General features: G+C 32.4%; 1 protein-coding gene across 3 annotated transcripts in view; it reads right to left on the bottom strand.

Annotated features, from left to right (window-relative positions):
* Positions 1 to 2706: 2706 nt before the first annotated feature.
* Positions 2707 to 23188, bottom strand: part of LOC126880956 (uncharacterized) — a 90764-nt gene continuing 70282 nt past the window's right edge. Inside the window, exons 6-7 of one of the 3 annotated variants that reach the window (XR_007696694.1) lie at positions 7228 to 11935; positions 2707 to 4620 (exon numbers count right to left, since the gene is read on the bottom strand). Coding sequence is in view for 2 of the 3 variants with exons in the window: in XM_050645040.1 (XP_050500997.1) it covers positions 11735 to 11935 (201 nt within the window). In the remaining variant the exon portion in view is untranslated. Of the gene's footprint in view, positions 11936 to 23188 lie in introns of all 3 variants that reach the window. The other 2 variants (XM_050645051.1, XM_050645040.1) reach the window with 2 other exon arrangements.

Below are 23188 nucleotides of genomic sequence, written 5' to 3'. Positions count from 1 at the left end.
TTTTGCTAACTGTTGATCGCTACTGTTTCCTCTTAATAAATAACTTGTGATATGTGCAGTTATAATTGCAGAGAGCCCGAACCAATATGTTATAATGTGGGCATGTTAGACATGACAACGATCTGTAGAACCTTCTAGAATCAGAACTGCCGTTCGGAATATATTAATAATTATGAGGAGCAAAAAGACGTTAACAAAGATCAAATATGATTCATAGCATGTAACATTAAACAACAACAATAAAAAAACAAAAAATTAAAAAAAAATAAACAACAACAATAAGAGAAAAACATGTGTGGGTATGTGTGGTTGGAATATTGACTGCGAAATCTATGGTTTTATTCGTCTAACCATATTTGATTTCAGATCAAGAGAGAAAATGATAATACATCGATGAATCTGTAATCTACTTGATAAATACTAATGCTACTACTAAACTACAAACATTTCGAACTTAAAGGTGAAAACTTTCAAATTCGATAATATTTACTACACACTTAAGCTGTTCTTTGTAACATCTTACAAAATGTGGCCTTCGCCAAATTATTTAGTTATATTTTCCATGTCAAAAATTCTTAAAAACCAATTTTTCGATAGTACTGCCATATTTAAATTGAACTGGAGTAAATAACAAATTCAATAAGATACATACTACTGGTTATTGGTAATGTTTCATTTAATAAAAGTTTTTATGACACAAACTAATCAGTACAACAAGTAAAGAGCTGTAGCTTAAGCACTAATTAAAGGAATAATGCCCAAATTCCTGGATGCTCCTTGTACAATTGGTTTATTGTATGCATTCATTTTTTTAATATTTGTACACTTCTCGTCTACAACAATCATAATAGTCGCCCACTGATAAACGATTATCACGATTAACTTACGACCACTGCCTTTGATAATCTCTGCCACAGTTATATACAGGGTGTCCAGAAATACTACCGACAAAGACAGGAGATTCCTCAGATAATTTTAAGATAATTTAACCCAATTCACTTAGTCCGAAAATGGAGCTAGTCCTAAGGGAGCTAGAGCTCTTTGAAAATGGCGTCTTGTAATTAGTTTTTCTTAAATAACTCCAGAACTCTTCTATTGAGAAAAACGAAAATTGGTACACATATTTATTTTCCAGAGATAAATCGATTCCATGCATTGCGAATTTCTAGTACCGGTCATAGGCGTCCGTTTTGGGTAGGGCAACAGTTATTATTTTATCGCATAACTTTTGTATCTTTAATTTTTAAGCATTTCTGACTGGATTATTAAATTGTGAGGTATTCTACAACTAAAAGGTACTCTTGCTTTAAGTCGATAAGATACACCGTTTTCTAGAAAAATCGATTTGAAAATTTTTCTTTTTTTGAATTTCCAAAAAAAAAAATTCAAAAAAATCTATTTAGAAATCCGAAAACTGGTCCGTTTATTTATATTTCAGAGATGAATCGATTTCATAAATTGCGAATTTCTAGTACGGGTCATATGCGTCTGTTTTTGGTAGATCAACGATTATTTTATAGCATAACATTTTTGTCTTTAATTTTTAAGCATTTTTGACTCTAGATTATTAAGTTATGAGGTATTCTAGTACTAAAAGTTACTCTCGCTTGAAGTTGCTAAAATACACCGTTTTTTTTTTAATTTTCAAATTTTTTTTTTCAAATTCAAAGAAAGAAAAATTTTCAAATCGATTTTTCTAGAAAACCGTGTGTTCTACTGACTTAAAGTAAGAGTACCTTTTAGTACTAGAATACCTCACAATTTAATAACCCAGTGTCGAAAATGCTTAAAAGTTAAAGACAAAAAAGTTATGTGATAAAATTACCGTTGCCCTACCCAAAACGGACGCCTATGATCGGTACAAGAAATTCGCAATGGATGGAATCAATTTATCTCTGAAAGAGAAATACACGCACCGATTTTTGTTTTTCTAAATTGAAGCGTTCTGGAGTTATTTAAGAAAAACTAATTGCAAGACGCCATTTTCAAAGAGCTCTAGACTAGGTGAATTGAGCTAAATTGTCTTAAAATTATCTGAAGAATCTCCTGTCTTCGTTTGTTGGTAGAGTTTCTGGACACCCTGTATAACACAGTATAAACCCAGAAAACAAAGTACCGTCCGGCAGCAAACAAAACAAATAAGGCTGCCATATAATATGTAAAAACATAGATACTAGTTCGACTCCACAAAAGAAAGAAATAAGAGAGTTTACTAAAAATATTGAAATATTAAATAATATTATATAAATATTACAGTATTGTACGAATTAATATAGAGGTCAAATTTTACACAACTTGTCATACAGACATGTTATCTTCTAGTTCTTTTATTTTATTTGTGTACACAAGATTTTAAAACAAAAAATAAACACTGGGCCATTGAAGTAACAACAAACGTAAATGTGAAAGGAAAAGAAACAACAACGGATGAAGGTTTTTTATAAGGGAAAGTAAATCAAACCATAGGGAAAACCCTAGAGCTTGAGCTAGACACAAAATACCCTATGAAAACAAGTCAAGGACTTCAGCACATGTTTGAGAGTTACTGTTAAGACATAAAATGTGGTAGAAAAACAATCCGACAGCTAAAAAAAGTTATTGACTTCTTCCATGATGAAGAAACGATACGATTGAACGAAAATATCTGAGCTGAAGTATTGAAGATTGGAAAAAATACTGTTAATTTTTTGGTATTTGACTATCTCGTTTTTGAGTCACTAACAACGAAAACTTACGACCGCTCATATTGGTCTAATAATTAAACAACCGTTGAAGATATTTTTTTATAAGAATATTGATCCCTTGTGCCAATTGAAGGTATGAATTTGATGCTAATGCCAAGTCTTAACAAGATTCGGCTGCATGTTATATGCCCATAATAATACAGGGTGTAACAAAAAGGCAGGACATAAATTAAATCACAGATTCTGGGACCAAAACTAGTTCGATTGAACCTAACTTACCATGGTACAAATGTGCACATAAAAAAAGTTACAGCCCTTTGAAGTAACAAAATAAATCGTTTTATTTAACATATCGAAAACTATTAGAGATTTTTTATTGAAAATGGACATGTGGCATTCTTATGGCAGGAACATCTTAAAAAAATTATAGTGAAATTTATGGGTGTTTTGTTCCCTAAAAACTCCCAAATATTATTGTGGTACCATTAGTTAAACACAATGTTTTTAAAACTGTTTTGGCTCTTAGTACTTTTTCGATAAACCAGTTTTTATCGAGATATTTTGAAGATTTGTAAAATCCACCATATATTTTTAAATGGTTATGTAAAATTATAGAACATTATTTTCATAGTATTATTACCAGGTCTCTATAATGGTTAACTGGTTTATCGAAAAAGTACTAAGAGGCAAAAACATTGTGTTTAACTAATGGTATCTCAATAATAATTTAATTAGAACGTACACAAATAATTGGTGGGTTGAGGGAGAAAACTCTCATAAATTTTTTAAAGGGTGCACAAATTTCACTGTTATTTTTTTTAAGATGTTCCTTCCATAAGAATGTCACGTGTCCTTTTCAATAAAAAATCTCTAATAGTTTTCGAAATATTGGAAAAAATCTATTTTCATTTTGTAACTTCAAAGAGCTGTAACTTTTTTATATACACATTTAAACTAAGGTTAGTTAGGTGCAATCGAACTATGTATTAATTTTTGGTCCCAGAATATGTGATTTAATTTATGACCCGCCTTTTTGTTACACCCTGAATAACCAAGACATTATACAGGGTGTAACAAGACCTGAAGACCTGGTGTAAGACAAAGAAAACTTTTATATAGATTGAAAAGATGTGGGTAATTGTAAAAGCCAGACATTGTAAAATATATTGCACAACAAAAACAAAACTGACAATGTCACTGTATTTCAGAGATCTACAATCTATATCCGCAAATATCAAAAGAACTGTTACGTGAAATAAATGTTTAATTATATGCCAAAAACACGTTCAAGAAATTATACACGTCAACAGAGGGCATATTTCCTATTAAAACTAATTAAATTGTATTACTTTGCCTTCGTCTATAACTAATGAATGTTGTTTATTTCAAATTATGACTGGTCTTCACATTAACTCGCACAATCCTGTAGACAATCAAAGCAGTAATAAGCGCACAGAAAAATAAAATACTAGAAAAATAAAGGTATTATTTATTACATCGCTAAATAAGATAAAAATAGTATGACCAAATCGAAGAGACAAGAATTTTGATAACCCATGACAATAGGGTTAAATGAAAACTAAGAATGAGAATAATCAGAATATGGGGAATAATAGGACAATATAATGCTGGAACATACTTTAAAAGCAATAACATATTGAACCGAATAGTATGGGTGGATTAAGTGTACGACGACAAGGACAAAATAGTTAACAATAGGAAAACATTGATATTGGAAGATATAAAGATCATAACGAACATAAAAATTATTTTTGTATGGATCAGACAGAGTTTTTACTGAAGTCTACAGCTTGTTTTGTTGATGATACTTCTGATTATAATAAGTACAAACTTGATTCCATACAGCTGTACTTTAGGGAGTAGAAACTTGACTTGCAATGTTATGTTTTAAGTCAAGCGGGCAATAGGTACTTATCTGAAAAAAAAAGGAAAAATATTTGATAACATAAATAAAGCTACAGTAAAAACTGAAAAAGGCCTCCGATTCCGCATATATTAATAACCAAAGGCCTTGCAAATATTGCAAACAAAAAAATTAAGATTTACAGCTCTGAGAACATTTATCTTACCAAAATTGTAGCAAAGGCGAAGTAGTTGTTACTAAAGATTTATTAATTTAAATTATATAATTAAGAAATTAGTTGGGCGTAAGAAATTTTAGACGCACTGTATACTATAAGTGAAAGTAATGTACCACAGCCACCTAAAGCTTTAAAATCTGTGCACTGTACTTCAGTAGTAGAAATATTTGATCTCTAACGATATAACTGTAGTAATTAGTTATTGATAACTAAAATAACCACAACACCGTATACGCTATATCGTTGGTCGCCACTGCAATAGCTGGTCTAACCGGCCACATTAGATGTTTCAGATCAAAACATGGGGACACAAAACAGAGATAACCAATAAGAAAAAACTCGATAATTTTAGGACATAAGCCACCAGAAGAAAAATACTTAAAACTATTACAATACCAGTCATAGCAGACACATGCAACAAGTAGACGCAACAAGAAAAGAAATATGTGTAGCATAGACAATAGCTGTCGTTGATGATTCAAAACCAGTCAGCTGCCTATAAATTTATTTGAAACAACTGCGTCAAGTTTATACTAAATATTAAAAGTTTTTTTTGGTTGATTGTGATCCAGTTTAAATACGTATACAGTATTTAATTATATTGTTGTCAAATTAATATTGCGCCTTAAGTATCTAGAGATGGCTTTCAGAAAAGCAAAATTTGATCTTTAATTTGATAACGAATACGATTTACTACAAATGTCCAGGTTTTGAAAAACAAACACGATTTGAAAAATGCCAATTTTATCTCATAGTAAAATTGATCTGATAGCAAAATGAAATTTGTTAATACACAGCGATGAGTACTTATTTATTGCTCAATCTGAAAAATATTTTAAATAAATTTGAAAAAAAAAACCCGGTATTTTTGCAATAATTTCGAAATCACCTTGGTAGGTTATTAAACCAAGTTTTCAACATTCAAAAATAAATTGACAAAAAACTTCAAAATCGTTAACTGGTCACATGACCATTTCTTAATTCATCCATTCTCTCTCTCTAATGCCTTCCCTCCTTGGGACTCTTGCGTTTCTAGCCAATTCTCTTGGCTAAGAATTCATCCATTAATATAATACATTTGACTTATACTTATAATATTAACAATTTAGTTCCCATAAAGTGAATGATGACGTGAAAAATCCAACGGACAGGACTAACTAATCAGTACATATCAATAAAAATTTCAAATATTGGCAATTTTCCTATAAAAAATACAACAAAGACCTTTTTAGAGACATGAAAAATGTTTCTTGGAATATTAATTTGAAAAAATTGGTGGAAATTAATTAATAATATTTTAGTAATTGCCGTAGTAAGAGATGACAGCTTTAAAAAGTATATTAGTCTCAAAAACATGAATGAAGTAATACATATAATTGATTCAAATCTTAAAATTATACCCCTACTACATTATTCATCAATATGTATTGTGGAAACATAATATTCTTCGAAATTTGAATTTAGCCTGAATTATCGTAGCCAAAAATTGTGTTTGTAATTTAACATGTTTTTGGATATTCCCGTGCATTTAACGAATTTATTTTTCTTTTATCTTTTTTAATTATAATATTTTGTTCAGCCTGTGACAAAAGTTTTCAGAGCTGTAAAACTAAAATAAAAATAGATAAATAAAAATACTGATATGAATAAAGAAATTTATAAATTAAAAAAACATAATTATTAATGACCAATTTGGGTGATATTCACGTAGAAATGATTCTCAAAAGTATCAAATCTTCTTTCATAACTTCAAAAAAAGCCAAAAGATTTCAGCGCCCTCTGTGGGAACAAGTTTAAGTAATAACGATTAATGAACTTGCCGGATATCGGCCATCACCAATGGGAATTGTCTACTTCCTAATTTTCCTATGTGCAAAAAAATGCTGTAGTTATTCTTTTATCGACTGAACATAACGATGACAAAATAAGTGGAGAAGAAACTAATAAAAACCTGACATTATTTTACAATACAATAAGACAAAGGGTGCAGTGAGCAAAAGAGAAAAATTACCGAAGGAATTCACGACATAAAAAGTAATCGGTCGCCGATGGTAATATTTTTTCATCTGTTGGCTGTTGGACATTGATGGCATCAAAGCCTATAAACTTTGGATGTTGAATAATCCAGATTAGAAAAAAATCGCTTGAATACGAGAATAATGTTTTTGTTGTAGTTGGGCTAAGATTTAATTTAATTTATCAATATTAACAACTTTTTTATGTAAAAATATATTTTCTTTAGCAGAATGTGTTTTATTTCTAATATTCCCCAAATTGTGGCATTAAAAAATAATAATAAGCCAAAAAATGTTGGGGTACGTTTAATGTAAGTTTTTGACCACGGGTTTATGAAGGTTAACAGGAAGAAATCGTGGGTTTACGAGTATCCCATAACAAAACAACAGTATTTAAAATGGGAGCTTCCATTCTAGCATATTTACCTTAAAGTTATAAATGAGAGTGTAATGCAGCGAGAAGAAAACGACCAATTTTTGGGCGAGCGCTGATTAGTTTCTTTTTATGAAGACAATTATTCCTCAGCACCAAAGTTTGCGCCACAGTTTTTGTCAAAATTCAAGGTTACACAACTCTGTACAGTTCCAACATAACATCCTACGACTTTTTCGTGTTTCTAAAACTAAAAATTGCACCTAAAAGGCCACGTTTCAACGAGATAAAAATTATTCAGACAGAGGCGACGGTATCACTGAAGGCCATTACAAAACTGCTTTAATGACAAGCATAAAAGAAAGATTATTTATTGTAAGTAAAATGGAAATTATTTCGAAGAACACCACGAGCTACACAATAATACACTGCTGGTCAAAACAATCCGGACACTTCCATTTTGTGTTTTGTTAAATTTTTCTCAGTGTGTAGTCGTTTTAATGGGGAGCAAGTAAACATTAATACATAGAGTCGTTCATTCATAATTATAAAAACGGTTTTTAAATGATCGCGGCACCACAAACAAAATTTTGACATTTTTTCAAAAAACTGCTTTTTGAATTTTTTATTGCATTTACGATAAGTTTCACGTTTATTCTGATAAATTCGAATTACTGTTCACTAATGTTTTCAAATAATGTTGGTATAATATAATGCAAAAGTTGTAGTACTGCATTAAGATGGCTGCAGTATACGTTAAATTGTAAATCATTTGAATATGGCTAAAAGTACCTACCGTTTATAATGCTCTTATTAAGTATCGTCAAACTGGAGAATACATTAGAATATGAGGATCAGGCAGGAAAAGGTGCAGGGATCAGCGTGATGAACGTTTTTTTTTTAAGATTTCCGCATTATGGAACCGCTCTTTAACGTCAAATGCTCTCGCTAGTCGTTTGTTAGAAGCTCGGGAACTCATATTTCTGCACGAACTGTAAGAAGAGTCCTGCGTGAAAGTGGTTCAAGTTCGCATAAGTCAGTAGCATGCCCTAAATTAACAGTAGCTCATCGAGGTAACAGGATGAAATTTACAAATCATCACAGAGACTGGACTCTTCAGTAATGGAGTGCTGTAATGTTTTCTGATGAGTTCAGTTTTGCTTACGATATCCAGACGGACACGAACGTGTATGGAGAAGGCCCGGAAAACGATTTGCTTCTTGCTTTATTTCACTTAGAGCGTCATTTGGTGGCGGAGGTGTTATGATATACGCGGGTATTACTTTCATTGAATGAAGATAGATGGCCAAAGAAAGCTTTAAATTACATACCACACCAAAGAAGAAGAAGGGGAAGACCTTCAGTTGCCTGGGAAGAAAATGTACGGCACATCATGAAAGATAGAGCCATCAAAGAAGACGAATGGATGGACAGAAAACGATGGCGGTCGAAATGCGAGAAGCGGCAGAGGCTGTAGGAACCTCGCTGATAGATAGATAGAGATTACTTTCAACGGACGCACAGAATTAGTTTTCACTAAACATGGAACTTTAACAGCAGAAAGAAACATACGGCAGTTCCTGAAGGAGAATGTTGTCCAATATGCCCCATTTTTTGGGAGATAATTTCTTATTTATGCAGGATAATGCACGTCCACATACTGCGCGAATCCATGTCTACTTAAATACTGTGACGATAATATAATGTTATCGTCTAGAGTACGCCAATGAATTAAGTAAAACGTGTTTTTGTACCGTCTTGGACGATATAAAGGTCGGATCGAAAAGCCTAGTTGATTATTATTCTTGGAACGTTGATCGAAGAATAATAAACAACAGCGAGGTATAAGAGGTGAGTTTATGTAGGTAGTATTTCCCGACCATTTTCCGCTGTCGTTTTGGCGAGCTGAGCGAATCCGACAGTTTTCCTCTTATCTATCCTTTTACCTATCCTTATACGAGCGGTGATCGTATATCCCTAATATGTCTTTTCATCTGGCGAGATTCCCTTTCTTCCCTTTCCTTATACATTCATGTCGTATTAATAAAAGCAATTCCTATTTCACACGATCGTCAAAAGCATTCATTCATGTACAAAATATCGTCACATCGGCCCGAACAGAAAGCTCGATGCGTAGACTATAAATATATTTTATTAACGAAATTAACGAGTAATTAAGGCTAATTATCTTATCTTTTGTATGTTTTGATTCCAAATAAAATGTCTTAAAAAGCGAACTCTTTTCTTTGACTGATTTAGTTACCTGGAACAACAACGCAATCTATTTTAACAGGGTTTAAGACATTTAAATAAATATATTATAAATATGGCGGAATCAGAAAGTACGTTAGGCTTAGAAATAGCGGATGAGACGATAGGCTGGGTATATAAATTAAAGAAAGAGGAATTAAGTCATGTTTTGGCAGAATTTAACTTAGATACGACAGGTAAATTAGACGGTCTTCGATCAAGAATGGTCTTACACTTACGCTCAAAAAAGACCGGCACAGTTACCAATATCGAAACTAAGGATCCTCAAACAGACGATACACAAACGGAAAATAAACATAGTCAAATAATGGACACAGTTAGAAAATGGGGCTTACATTTTGACGGATCCAAAGACCCCACAGAATTTTTGGAGAGGCTATACGAACTAAAAAGCTATTACCGGATTCGAGACGATGCTTTATTGAAAGCACTACCAGAAGTATTTAGGGGAAAAGCGATACTATGGTTCCGAAACAACGTCGACTCCTGAGAAAACTGGAACAATTTTACGGAGGATTTCAACCTTGCTTTTAAATCAGCAAACTGGTTAGACGATTTGGAAGACCAAATCAGAACGAGAACGCAGAAAACAAACGAACGGTTTAAAGATTTTCTATTAGAGCTTCAAACGCTAATCAGAAGGTACGGCAAAATGGACAAAACACAAGAAATTAAAAGAATTTACAAAAACATGCACCCAAATTACAAATTATCCATCAAGGAAAAATACCTTATGCGCCAGACTGAAGAATACGAAACGATTCAAAGTGGCATAAGTAAAATAGAGGTAGACAACACTTCACAAAAAAGAAGCTCCCGTTTTAATAGAATGTCCCAGGAAACATCAAGAAACAAACTATTCAACTTCGATAGACGAACATGCTGCTGGAAATGTGGAAAGAGGGGCACAACCGTAATACATGCCGTTCAACGCCGATACTTTTCTGCAGTAGATGCAATGTAACGCGGTCGTTGCGTTGTTGCTGCAGGTAACTAAATCAGTCGAAGAAAAGTGTTCGCTTTTTAAGACATTTTTATTTGGAATCAAAACATACAAAAGATAAGATAATTAGCCTTAATTACTCGTTAATTTCGTTAATAAAATATATTTATAATCTACGCATCGAGCTTTCTGTTCGGGCCGATGCGATGTAACGATATTTTGTACATGAATGAATGATTTTGACGATCGCGTGAAATAGGAATTGCTTTTATTAATACATGAATGTTTAAGGAAAGGGAAGGGAATCTCGCTCAGCTCGCCAGATGAAAAGACATATTAGGGATATACGATCACCGCTCGTATAATGATAGGTAGGAGGAAAACTGTCGGATTCGCCCAGCTCGCCAAAACGACAGCGGAAAATGGTCGGGAAATACTACCTACATAAACTCACCTCTTATACCTCGCTGTTGTTTATTATTCTTCGATCAACGCTACAAGAATAACAATCAACTAGGCTTTTCGATCCGACCTTTATATCGTCCAAGACGGTACAAAAACACGTTTTACTTAATTCATTGGAGTACTCTGGACGATAAAATTATATTATCGTCACAATACTGTCGGAATTCCCGTTTTGGATTGTCCCGCTTGTAGTCCTAACATGAATTCATTAGACATTTATTGGACATTTTAGGGAAAAAGCTTAAAAAAAAGGTAACCATTGCCAGAAAAATAGCGTTGCATGAAGAATGGCAACATATACAGCTACAACAGATTCAGCAACTTATTGCTAGTATGCCTAGTCACATTGAAATCCTCCGCAGATGTAGGAGAGGCAATAGCCGGTACTAAACCTAAAGAATAGCCAACTGTAAAATTTTATGTTTTCTTTTATTTAATTTTTCGAAAAAGGTTAATATTTTTCTAAACGATTTCTATTATCAATGTTTACTTCCTCCCCACTTAACACCTACAGAATTTAAAGAAACATACAAAAGGCAAGTGTCCAGATGTTTTTGACCAGGGGTATAAAACACTGCGGAGTATAAACGAAGGTAGGACACATTTTGGCCAAACATCATATATTTAAAAATGGAATCTTCCAACAAAATATCAACCCAATCGATCAACCAGTACAGTTAAATAAAAAAATCCACAACAATCAATAATTCCGATAGAGCACTGCAAAAAATGGAATGTAAACTTGAAAAACAGATAAACAGATTAAAATGTAGAAATGATACAAAAAGTGCAACAAACTTCACTTGGGATGAGTAGTTAGAAGTGTATCAGTAATGGAGTTCTCAGGACTTCGGTAATAAAAAAATTATAATAAGGGAGGTTTATTGCTGTCTAGGAGGATGTCTATGATGATTTCGCTGTACTTGTTGCAATCTACGTCCGTGATGTTCCAGAATGTGTACTAATTCCACTATGGGAGGCACATCGTTTATTACTTGTCCAACGTACCTAAGATGAGGTTCAGCGGGAAGTGCTTTCTTTCTTTGTTCATAGTGTTTTTTAATATCCAGGGTAGGATCTATCTGTAAAAGATATATTTGATTTAGTAACAAAGCCAAGTGCTAGAGAATTCAATCTACACAGTTTTATTTTTATTTTATAAAATCCTGATGCGACACGGGCAGTTTGTCAAGGATATTATTGTTATGTTAAAATAATATTTTTAAAATTGTATGAAGAAATTTTATTACTTATTTATTAGAGAGATATCGCAAATACATGTTTATCGCACGTTAATAGCGGAATACGCTATTTTGACATGTACGCAAGCGCAGAGTGACTGTCACGCCAATACCGGATAACGTGTCCCGCTATTTAAGTCGAAATAAGGGACGGTAATAACGTTAACGCTAATTTGACATTTAGGATGATAGGATGAAACATAAAAATAAATTATAGAATACAAATTTTATAAACTAAAAACTGTGAATTATCTTATTTCCTGTGTTGAGAAACACGTGTGTTTTTATTTTGTCTACAACTGACTCCTTTTTGTGCTTAGGATATTAGTTATTCAGATATTTTACATTATTTTTATACTGATTACAGTCGGAAAAATGAAAGAATACCCATGAACAATCACATCAATGACGTATTTTGTACTTACTCTCTTTTTCTATAAATAACAAACGTTTCTTATAGAAAAAGATAGAAAAAGCAAATACAAAATAAGTGATTGATGTGATCGTTCATGAGTATTCTTTCATTTTTCCGATTGTATATATATTTATTGTTGGTTAAATCATCCAAATTATAATGCATGTCAACCTGCTAAATATCCAAATTCATTTTTCAATAAAAAAACATTTATAGTATTCCTAAACATTAATTTCTAGGTTACATTTAATACCAAACGTCGGTTGTCATAATAACGTTAGACCCCGCCCCAAAACATTTGCGATAACTCTGTTGATACCTGCGTTGAATTAGACCGTTATCCTTTATTTACGTGTTGACACGGTATTAACGTTTACCTTCGCGATATCTCTCTATTATTTAGGTTTTAAGAGCGTAGGCGCAAAATTTCGGACCATTGCTTTTAAATGTGAAAATTTTTCGAATCCTGAGAAAACTAATAAATATTTTTGAAAAATTTAAACGCAGAGTGAAAGATTACATTATTACCGAGGGCTGAAAGTCCCTGTTCTTCTATAATGTTTATTTTAATCAGTTACAGGGGTGAAAAAGAAGAGAAAATTGGATGTGGTTTTTTATTTCAAATATCTTATTCAAAAGAAACTTTTTGTTTGTTCTAAGGGGCTTTCGGCCCTCTGCAATAATGTAATTTTTCATTCTGCGTTTAAATTTTTCAAAAATATTTATTAGTTTTTCCAGGATTCGAAAAAATTAAGGCATTTAAAAAACATTGGCCGGACTTAAGCAAATTATGATACTCAAGCTACTCAAATATAGTTCTTCCACTCTATCTTTGCCCATGCATGAAATGATTCACGAATTACTTATTATACTAGGTCTCTTTTTTACCCACGGAAACTAGTATCGCAAAATTAAGCCGCTTGTCTATAGAAACCACAGTAAGTTTAAACAACGATAAACAATGTCTTTGATATAGTTGTTCCATTTTATCTCTGCACAAACGTCATGATTCATTTTGAAACATGTTAAATCAAAACATTAAGTGAAACGTATGTCGATGCGTAATATTGATACATATTGTCAATAGTAATAATTAGGAAATGGCTATTATCCCGTGGACGTATTTTATAAAGTTGTTTTCTTGAAGTGTTTAATATTTTTTCAGTATTGAGGAGATTGATGGACTCAACATTAAACAGTAATCTCGAAAAGTTTGCGTTGGACAGAACTATAGCCCCACTCATGTAGTATAATGACAATGATTTGTAGGTTAAAAAGCATTACTTTTGTCACATTTGCGTAAAATAGGTACTTACCGGAAGTATTCAAAAAGAGAGCAACAGTTAGTCGTTCTAGCAATTATGCTTGAAAATGAAAATTCAAATGACAGGTACACAAATACTAAAAGTTAAATAATTTGAAAAACTAAATAAACAATAAATTCAAATAAACTAATAGGTAAACACAACATGCGCTAATGTCACTGTCAGTGAAAATGATAAACGGCAAAATGCATAGTAAACAAGGTATCAAACACATGCCGTATTGTTTATCCTTGCTTAACTTATTGTGGTTTCTATGGACAGGCGGCTTAATTTTGCGATAATATTTTCCGTGAGTAAAAAAGAGACCAAGTATAAAAAGTAATTCGTGAATAATTGCGTGCATGGCAAAAATAGAGTGGAAGAACTTTACCTTGTTTACTATAAATTTTGACGTTTATCATTTTCCAGTGACAGTGACATTAGCGCATTATTGTTTATTTATAAAGGTATATTATGTTAAATATATAACATAGTTAAATATAAATGTGGAATAAACTGGCGTCTGATCGGCCTATGGAGGAGCGGTACGGCAAGGGATAAGGGCTTGCGGCTTGGTGATACTCCTCCATAGATCCCTACCGAAGGGCGTTGACGCCTAAGAACGGTGTATATACAGTAAGAGTCACCGTACTAGACACATGTAGGTACCTAATTTCTATGCTTATGGGCTAATCCGGTCCGTTCTCACATGTAACTTTCATCCCTGTCATGTCACTGTCAAGAAACTATTCAAAATAATTGTTTTTCGATACAAAAAATACATTAGTTAATAGTATTATTACTTTTTTTAGATAACTTTATTCAAACACCAAGAATATTACCATTTAAAACTTTTACAACTTTATCAAAATGACAAGCAACTATAAACATCAAAATTAGATCAGCTGTATTTAATACAGCTGATCTATTATTTGTCAACTTTCTATGTTAATATTCAGTTTCTATCAATGAACTGTCAATACGGATGGAATAGGCACAAAGACAACTAATGCAGCCACGATACAAGAGAGAGGTCCTAGAGAGAGACAGACAAGGTGGTGGAAACTTTGACAGGCCGTGTAATTTGAGTTGCCTATATCAACTTAAATCGGGGAAATGGACCTCATATTTTTTTAACTGGGCTGATGGGGCAGTATTTCCAAATTTAAATACTTTTTTGTATTTAAATACGTCAGAACTCTCTTCTTCATTTAAAGAAGTACTGGTTTTAATCTGTCTTTTTGTCATTGTCATTAAGTGATACACAATAAAATGACATATATATCATGGCGCAGTTCTAAAACCTACAAAATAGAATATGCCAAACGCAAAGACTAAAACCAGTACTTCTTTTAATGAAAAAGAGAGTTCTGACGTATTTAAATACAAATGAAGGGATTAGGGATTTAATGCGGTCAGAATGAGAGCAATAGCCAGGGAAAGAGGGAAGATAATCGCCACCTTTCGTAAACAAACAAATTCATAGTGGTAGACGGTAGTTGAAGGTTGTAGTAATAAATATTTTACATCAAAAGACATGAGAGACTATTTGTAGAGGATTGAAATCTATATTAAAAACAGCTGTTAAAATTGTTCTACAAACATATTCCAAAATTTTGTAAAAAATGTTATTCAGTTGTTAAATTAACATGCCACAGTTAAGTTAGGCCACACACATTGCAACAACGCTTTTTTCAAATTTAATTCTTTATTATAAAGCTTTTTTAAAGAAGTGGCACACGAAAGTTAAAAATATTGAAGACAGAGAAATGGAAAAAGAAAAAGCAGTTGTGTATTACGACAAACATGCTAAAAAGTTCGAGTTAATTAAAATAGGTAGGTACTATAAAGTAACGATTCAAGATAAGAGAAATAAACTATTGGGTCCATTTATATAGGCAACTCAAATTACACGGCCTGTCAAATTCTCCAACACCTTGTCTGTCTCTCTCTAGGACCTCTCTCTTGTATGTTGGTGTCAATCTTGCTTCACTATTTGAATGGGACATGGCCATTCCATCCGTATTGACAGTTCATTGGTTTCTATACATTTTCTGACATTCTAAACGTCACTAGACATAAAAATAAACATTGCAACAAGTGAAGGTTCCAGGACTGTAATAGCTCAATGTTCCTATGTGGCTAGTATGTTGGCGCTGACTGTATATATAAATATAAATGTACAATATAATTTTATAAAATACGTCCAACGATAATAGTCATTTCGTAATTATTACATTGACAGTACATATAAATGATAATTACATATCGACGTACGTTTCACTTTATGTTTTGATTTAACTTGTTTGACAATGAATCAAGACGTTTGGGCAAAAATAAAACGGAACAACTATAATAATAAATTATTATGTTTGTATGTACTGTTATATTTCTATGTGATATGAAAATTAAAATTTGATAATTATAAACAGAATTCAATTTAATATAAAATATTTTCAATTTTCTCAACCACGGGCATATAAATTTAGAACAACCTGTATACAACAAATTGTTATATTTAATTTTAAGAAGTGATTAAATAAGACTCAAGTGAAATCGTTAATAGGTCATTATCGTTGTTCGCGGAAGGATCGATCATTAGCCGATGCTAAATAAGACTAAGTGGAAATAGAGAATAGGTCATTAAAATTTGTATATAGTAGAAAGTAATTTTAGAATGGGAATTAACTATTTTCTTTGAAATCCATTAAGCATATTTAGAAAGTTTAAAAATTGGTTTTGAGGAATACTGCGAATGAGAGTTGGTGGTGGAATTTTGATTTGTGAATCTGGAAGGGATATTTAGAAAGTAGGGGAATGAATGACAAATAGAGATCAGAATGTTTTGAGCTGTCGAGAAGTGAAGTCGAGTAGTAGACGGTAGTGTTCGAGGAGTGAGAAAGCCGGTGTAGTTCCGTGAGTGTGGAGTATCTATCGTGGAACGAGAAGTAGGCCAGGTCGAGAGTAAAAGAACCTCCTTGAGCCCAGAGTGTCCCGGTAGCTGATAGCAGTTTCGAAAAAGGTAGAACACAGCATCACGACAAAAGCAGGAACGAGAGCTATTCGAGCTAGTTTTTCAAAGGAGAACATCACTGGAAGCCAGGACGAGGTTTGATCGCAGCCAAGGATAGCAGGAAAGGGTTTTGTGTGAGGACATTTTCAGTTCACCAGGAAAAGGTCAGTCTCATTTGTTTGGACATGAATGTATGGGTTTTTCGTATTAAATTCCACATAAAAAATTGAATAACATAATCAATAATATCAGAAAAGCTTCATCAAACTTAAATAGATTTGTTCCTAATAACTCCTAATAGTTAAATGTTAATAAAAACTTTCAATTGAAAACCAAAAGGAAATAAGATTCCCATTTGTAAATGTTATGTTTAAGAATAATAAGAAATAGCAAATATTAAGCATTGGTTGCCTTTTAAATAAAATAAAAAATATTTTGATTATAATTGTAACCCATATGTGTATTTTTTTTACTCTTTTCTTTTCTATCCCGATTAGGAACCATTAAGAAATATTTAGAAGCCACGGAAGTGAGTAATTAATTTATAATTCGCCCTGAGATTGAAAACATATTGATATGTGATCTGGTTAATTAATTGGATTAGTATTAATACATTGATTAAATTAAGTAACATATAAGAATATTATCTCATATCAATAATCAAGATCACATCAACTGTCGTCCAACGTGGAAAGCATTGTAAAGTATTTCTAGTGGCAAATTTGAAGGATAGAAAGAGTAAAGCCGGTATTTGAAAATTTATATGCCTGTGGTAAAAAGTGAGATACTTACATTTGATAACATAAAATTTTAGATCTCTTTAGGTACAAATTTTACATAACTGATTTAATATTTTATTTTTACGATATTTACATTTGATATATTTATTGACAATTTATAATATTTGGGTGAGAAAAAGTCGTCTTGGTAACATACTAGTAAAATTTCATATTTGGCGGGGACAGTACTTCTTGAAAACAAATGTCTGTGACAAGAAGCCAAAGCAAGGACAACAAAAAACAAAAAGAACATTCAGACCAAGAAGATATTTTAGACAAGACAATCATGGCATCAGAACAGCAAGAATTATCAGGAATAGATAAACTATTACAACTGATGCAACTCCAGTCACAAAAAATGGATGAAGCAAAAAGGACAATGGATAAAAATCAGGAGGAAACAAAACTAGCAATGGATGAAGCAAAAAGGACAATGGATAAAAATCAGGAAGAAACATCAAAGAAAATGGATAAAGTGGATCAAAAAATGGAGGAAACACAACAAAAAATGGAACAGAAAATGGATAAAGTGGAGAAAAAAATGGATGACAATCAACAGGAAACAAAACAAGCGATAGAAGAGAACAATAAGAAAATAGAGGAACGCATAGAAAAGTATGAAATGAAAATTAAAGATCACATGCAAAAACAAGAAATGAGAATGAAGGACCACATGAAAGAACAAGAAATGAAAATTCAAAATAAAATGAAGGAGTTAACGAATTGCCAGAAAAAGGAACTAGAAAATTTGGAAAACAAGTTTGAAAACGCTATTCAAGCAATCAGAGAAGAAATGGAAAGAAAGATTGCGGAAATCAATATTCAACAAAATGTAGGAGAAAGAAGAGAAATGGTTATACATAGCACAGATGACGTGAAGATAAGGTTTGGCGGGGATGTAAGAATATTACACCCAGTGCCGTTCATAAATAGCCTGAAAAAGAAAATACAGCACATCGGAAATTTCGAAACAGCAAAAGAAACTATCAGAAACCATCTAAAATATGAAGCAAGCCTATGGTTCGATTGCAAAGAAGAAGAATTTGACAGTTGGCAACAATTTGAACAAAAATTTTTGAATTATTTCTGGGGAAAAGTCCAACAATTGGAAATTAACAAGGAATTGCAAAATGGGAAATACAATGATAGGATGGGTATATCAGAAAGGACATATGCATTACAAATTTACTATAACGCAAAACATTTACAATATAATTACTCATCGGAACAATTAGTCGAACTGATTGCAAGACATTTCGAAGAAACGCTGGAAGACCATATCACATTGCAAAACTACAAAGACATAGATAGTTTATGCCAATTCCTACAAATAAGAGAATCACGTTTAAGAGAAAGAAAATCAAGAAGGTCGCGAGAAGATTACAGGCCCCGAGAAACACAGGATTACAGAGATAGAAATCAAAATAGGAGGGACTATACAAGACGAGATTTTAATCCCAGAAGGGAAAACGAAAATAGAGACAACGGAAGAGGAAATTATGAACAAAGAAATAGGCAATGGAATGAGGACAGAAATCGAGAATACCAGAATAGAAACACCACACGCTCAAATCAAGAAAACAGAAATAATGGTAGACAAAATGAACAGGGATATCGAGAAAACCGAAACAGATCCGACAGACCAAGAGAAAATAGAAGAGAAGTAAATAATACCCAGACAAATGAATATGACGGAGAGAGACATTATGACGAAAATATAAACAACGATGAGCAACCGGCGTTTTTTCACGACGGCGCTCACTAAAAACCAAAAATCAAACAGGAATCTTTTGTAACCCCAAGGAGTTTATTAAATTGGCAGGAAACAACGAAAAGAAAAATGGAGTTAATTTAAAATTTGTGGATGGATTTATCAACGAGAAACCAATTAAAATTATGATAGACACTGGATCCGAAATAACATTGGTCAACAGAAAACTAATAGAAGAAGTTAACTTAACAAATTTAATTTACAAAATACCTAGGGTAAATTTAGTGGGCGCAAACAAACGGACATTGGCAACTATAAATGAAGGCATACGAGTAATAGTACGACTGGGTAAGAAGATGTATGCACTACAATGTGTAATAATGCCAAACATGTCACATGACATGATAGTAGGAGTTGACGAATTGGCAGAAAAACATGTAGTGATAGATTTTAAAAATAATACGATGAATCTAACAGAAGAAAAAGAAGAAGAACAGGACAAGGAACAGGAGAAACAAAATACGGACGAATCAGGTAAAGAACAAACAGTGGAAATGAATTTGGCAACGAAGCAAGGACAAAGAAGAAAAGGGAGAAAAAGTCAGAAAAAGACAAAAGAAAATGAAACCTGTGGCTCCTCAAAAGAAGAGTTGAGCCCAGAAGAAGAAAAATTGAGAGTATCAAAAGCAAAAGAAAACTGGGATTCCTCAAAAGAAGAGATGAGCTCAGGAGAAGAAGAAATAAAGCTAACAAATGAAAGCGAAAAAGATATGATCGAAACAGTGGCATTTGAAGAGGAGGCATATGAAAACGAGGATGCAGAATACACGGTAAAAGTATGTGAAAAATCTGAGGAAAAAGACAGAAGATTGATATGGGAAAAAGGGAAAAACAACATAATAGCCGACACTCTAACACAGGATGAGGACATTGAAAAAAAGGAAACAATTACTCTACAGGTGGGACTAATTAGAGTAATACAAGAAGAAGGGGTATAAGACGTAGATTAAAGTAAGGAAATATACAGGGAGTTGGTTTTGCCTCGAGAAAATTTATTTAAAAATGCAGATAAATTTTATCGAATACAAGGCGGGGATTTGTTATATTTCTATGTGATATGAAAATTAAAATTTGATAATTATAAACAGAATTCAATTTAATATAAAATATTTTCAATTTTCTCAACCACGGGCATATAAATTTAGAACAACCTGTATACAACAAATTGTTATATTTAATTTTAAGAAGTGATTAAATAAGACTCAAGTGAAATCGTTAATAGGTCATTATCGTTGTTCGCGGAAGGATCGATCATTAGCCGATGCTAAATAAGACTAAGTGGAAATAGAGAATAGGTCATTAAAATTTGTATATAGTAGAAAGTAATTTTAGAATGGGAATTAACTATTTTCTTTGAAATCCATTAAGCATATTTAGAAAGTTTAAAAATTGGTTTTGAGGAATACTGCGAATGAGAGTTGGTGGTGGAATTTTGATTTGTGAATCTGGAAGGGATATTTAGAAAGTAGGGGAATGAATGACAAATAGAGATCAGAATGTTTTGAGCTGTCGAGAAGTGAAGTCGAGTAGTAGACGGTAGTGTTCGAGGAGTGAGAAAGCCGGTGTAGTTCCGTGAGTGTGGAGTATCTATCGTGGAACGAGAAGTAGGCCAGGTCGAGAGTAAAAGAACCTCCTTGAGCCCAGAGTGTCCCGGTAGCTGATAGCAGTTTCGAAAAAGGTAGAACACAGCATCACGACAAAAGCAGGAACGAGAGCTATTCGAGCTAGTTTTTCAAAGGAGAACATCACTGGAAGCCAGGACGAGGTTTGATCGCAGCCAAGGATAGCAGGAAAGGGTTTTGTGTGAGGACATTTTCAGTTCACCAGGAAAAGGTCAGTCTCATTTGTTTGGACATGAATGTATGGGTTTTTCGTATTAAATTCCACATAAAAAATTGAATAACATAATCAATAATATCAGAAAAGCTTCATCAAACTTAAATAGATTTGTTCCTAATAACTCCTAATAGTTAAATGTTAATAAAAACTTTCAATTGAAAACCAAAAGGAAATAAGATTCCCATTTGTAAATGTTATGTTTAAGAATAATAAGAAATAGCAAATATTAAGCATTGGTTGCCTTTTAAATAAAATAAAAAATATTTTGATTATAATTGTAACCCATATGTGTATTTTTTTTACTCTTTTCTTTTCTATCCCGATTAGGAACCATTAAGAAATATTTAGAAGCCACGGAAGTGAGTAATTAATTTATAATTCGCCCTGAGATTGAAAACATATTGATATGTGATCTGGTTAATTAATTGGATTAGTATTAATACATTGATTAAATTAAGTAACATATAAGAATATTATCTCATATCAATAATCAAGATCACATCAGTACATTCGGAAAAATGAAAGAATACCCATGAACGAACATATAAAACACGCTGTATTTTCCTGTCACCGTATCACAAAGAAAATTGCGCAGCGCAAGTAGGTACACGTAATAATAATTATTATATGTACCTGCGCTGGCCAATTTTTTGTATGACACGGTGACAGGAAAATACAGCGTGTTTTATATGTTCGTTCATGGGTATTCTTTTATTTTTCCTACGTATGTATTAACAAAGCGTACGTTGCGTAGCTTGACAGATCCGTCAAAGTCAAACTAAATGTTGAATTATTAATAAAATATAAATATCACTTGATATGAGTGAATTTAATTATATTAAATGAATAAAATGTTTAAAAATATAAATTGACTATACGTAGTTTGAAAGGAATTTATTAACAACTAACGTTAAAAACGTTATGTTTACATTTGTATAACGGCCTCCCCTTCAAAGGAAGTAAACAGTGAATGGACGTTTCCACCTATTCTTTTTTTATAAGTCCATATCTCGGGAATCAAGGATAATAGGGGAGAGTTCGACAAAACCCGATACCATTATTGTTTATTTTTACTACGGAAAATATGTTAAAGAAATCATGTTATTATTTTTTATAGGTATAACATTTATTCAAGCACACAAAAAAACATATTTTTAGCTATTTTTAATGACTGGAAAAATGTAAAAAAAAATATTTAGTAAAGTCCTACACATCCCGTTTTAGCATACCATGGTTGGATAAAACGGGACAGGTTCACAATACATATTGAATTTTTTTGTATAAAATTATCTAAAAAGTATAATTAAGTAGACATAAGACTGCGAAGCAAAATTTACTCTTGAAAAAACAGTATCTTTAGTAGTCAGAAACTTAAAAATAGGTGATTTTTGTGTTGTATTGCAAAATGAAAAATAAGACCTTTTATTTAAGACTATGTACGTATATCAGAACAAAAGTTACATAAAAATATGTTGTTCTTTTCTGCATTATGAGAACACGGTTCATATCGCTATTTAAAAAATTAATAGGCCAACAAATAAATAGGTGGATAAACCGGGACATAAGAAACTGTATCCCATTTTATCCCACTTATGTGTCCCGCTTTGTCCAACTCATTGGACATTTTTCAAAACAAAAATGGCTCCTGCCTAAACGTGAAAGTAAAATTAGATAGACTACACATGAGAATATTCATTAATGAGTGCTTAATTAAATGTAATAGTCACCGGAATTATATTTTTATATATGTAGGCAATATAATGTAGAAAATAACGCACTTAAAAGTACAAAGTACCAAAAAAATAGAGTCAAACAATTCTAAACACAACTTTTCATCAAATAGTGGTTCATCGAGGTAAAACGAACTGAAAACGTTAAAATGACGACTGAGAACAAGTTTTCGTAGTAGTCCGATTGATAGCAGCACTAGTTATGTCTCTAGGCTAGGTATCCCGTTTTATCCGACTATCCCG

This window comes from Diabrotica virgifera, chromosome 1 (genome assembly GCF_917563875.1).
Source record: "Diabrotica virgifera virgifera chromosome 1, PGI_DIABVI_V3a".
Taxonomy (NCBI): domain Eukaryota; kingdom Metazoa; phylum Arthropoda; class Insecta; order Coleoptera; family Chrysomelidae; genus Diabrotica; species Diabrotica virgifera.
The sequence above is the reverse complement of the archived record's forward strand: the minus strand, read 5'-3'. Positions and strand labels throughout refer to the sequence as shown.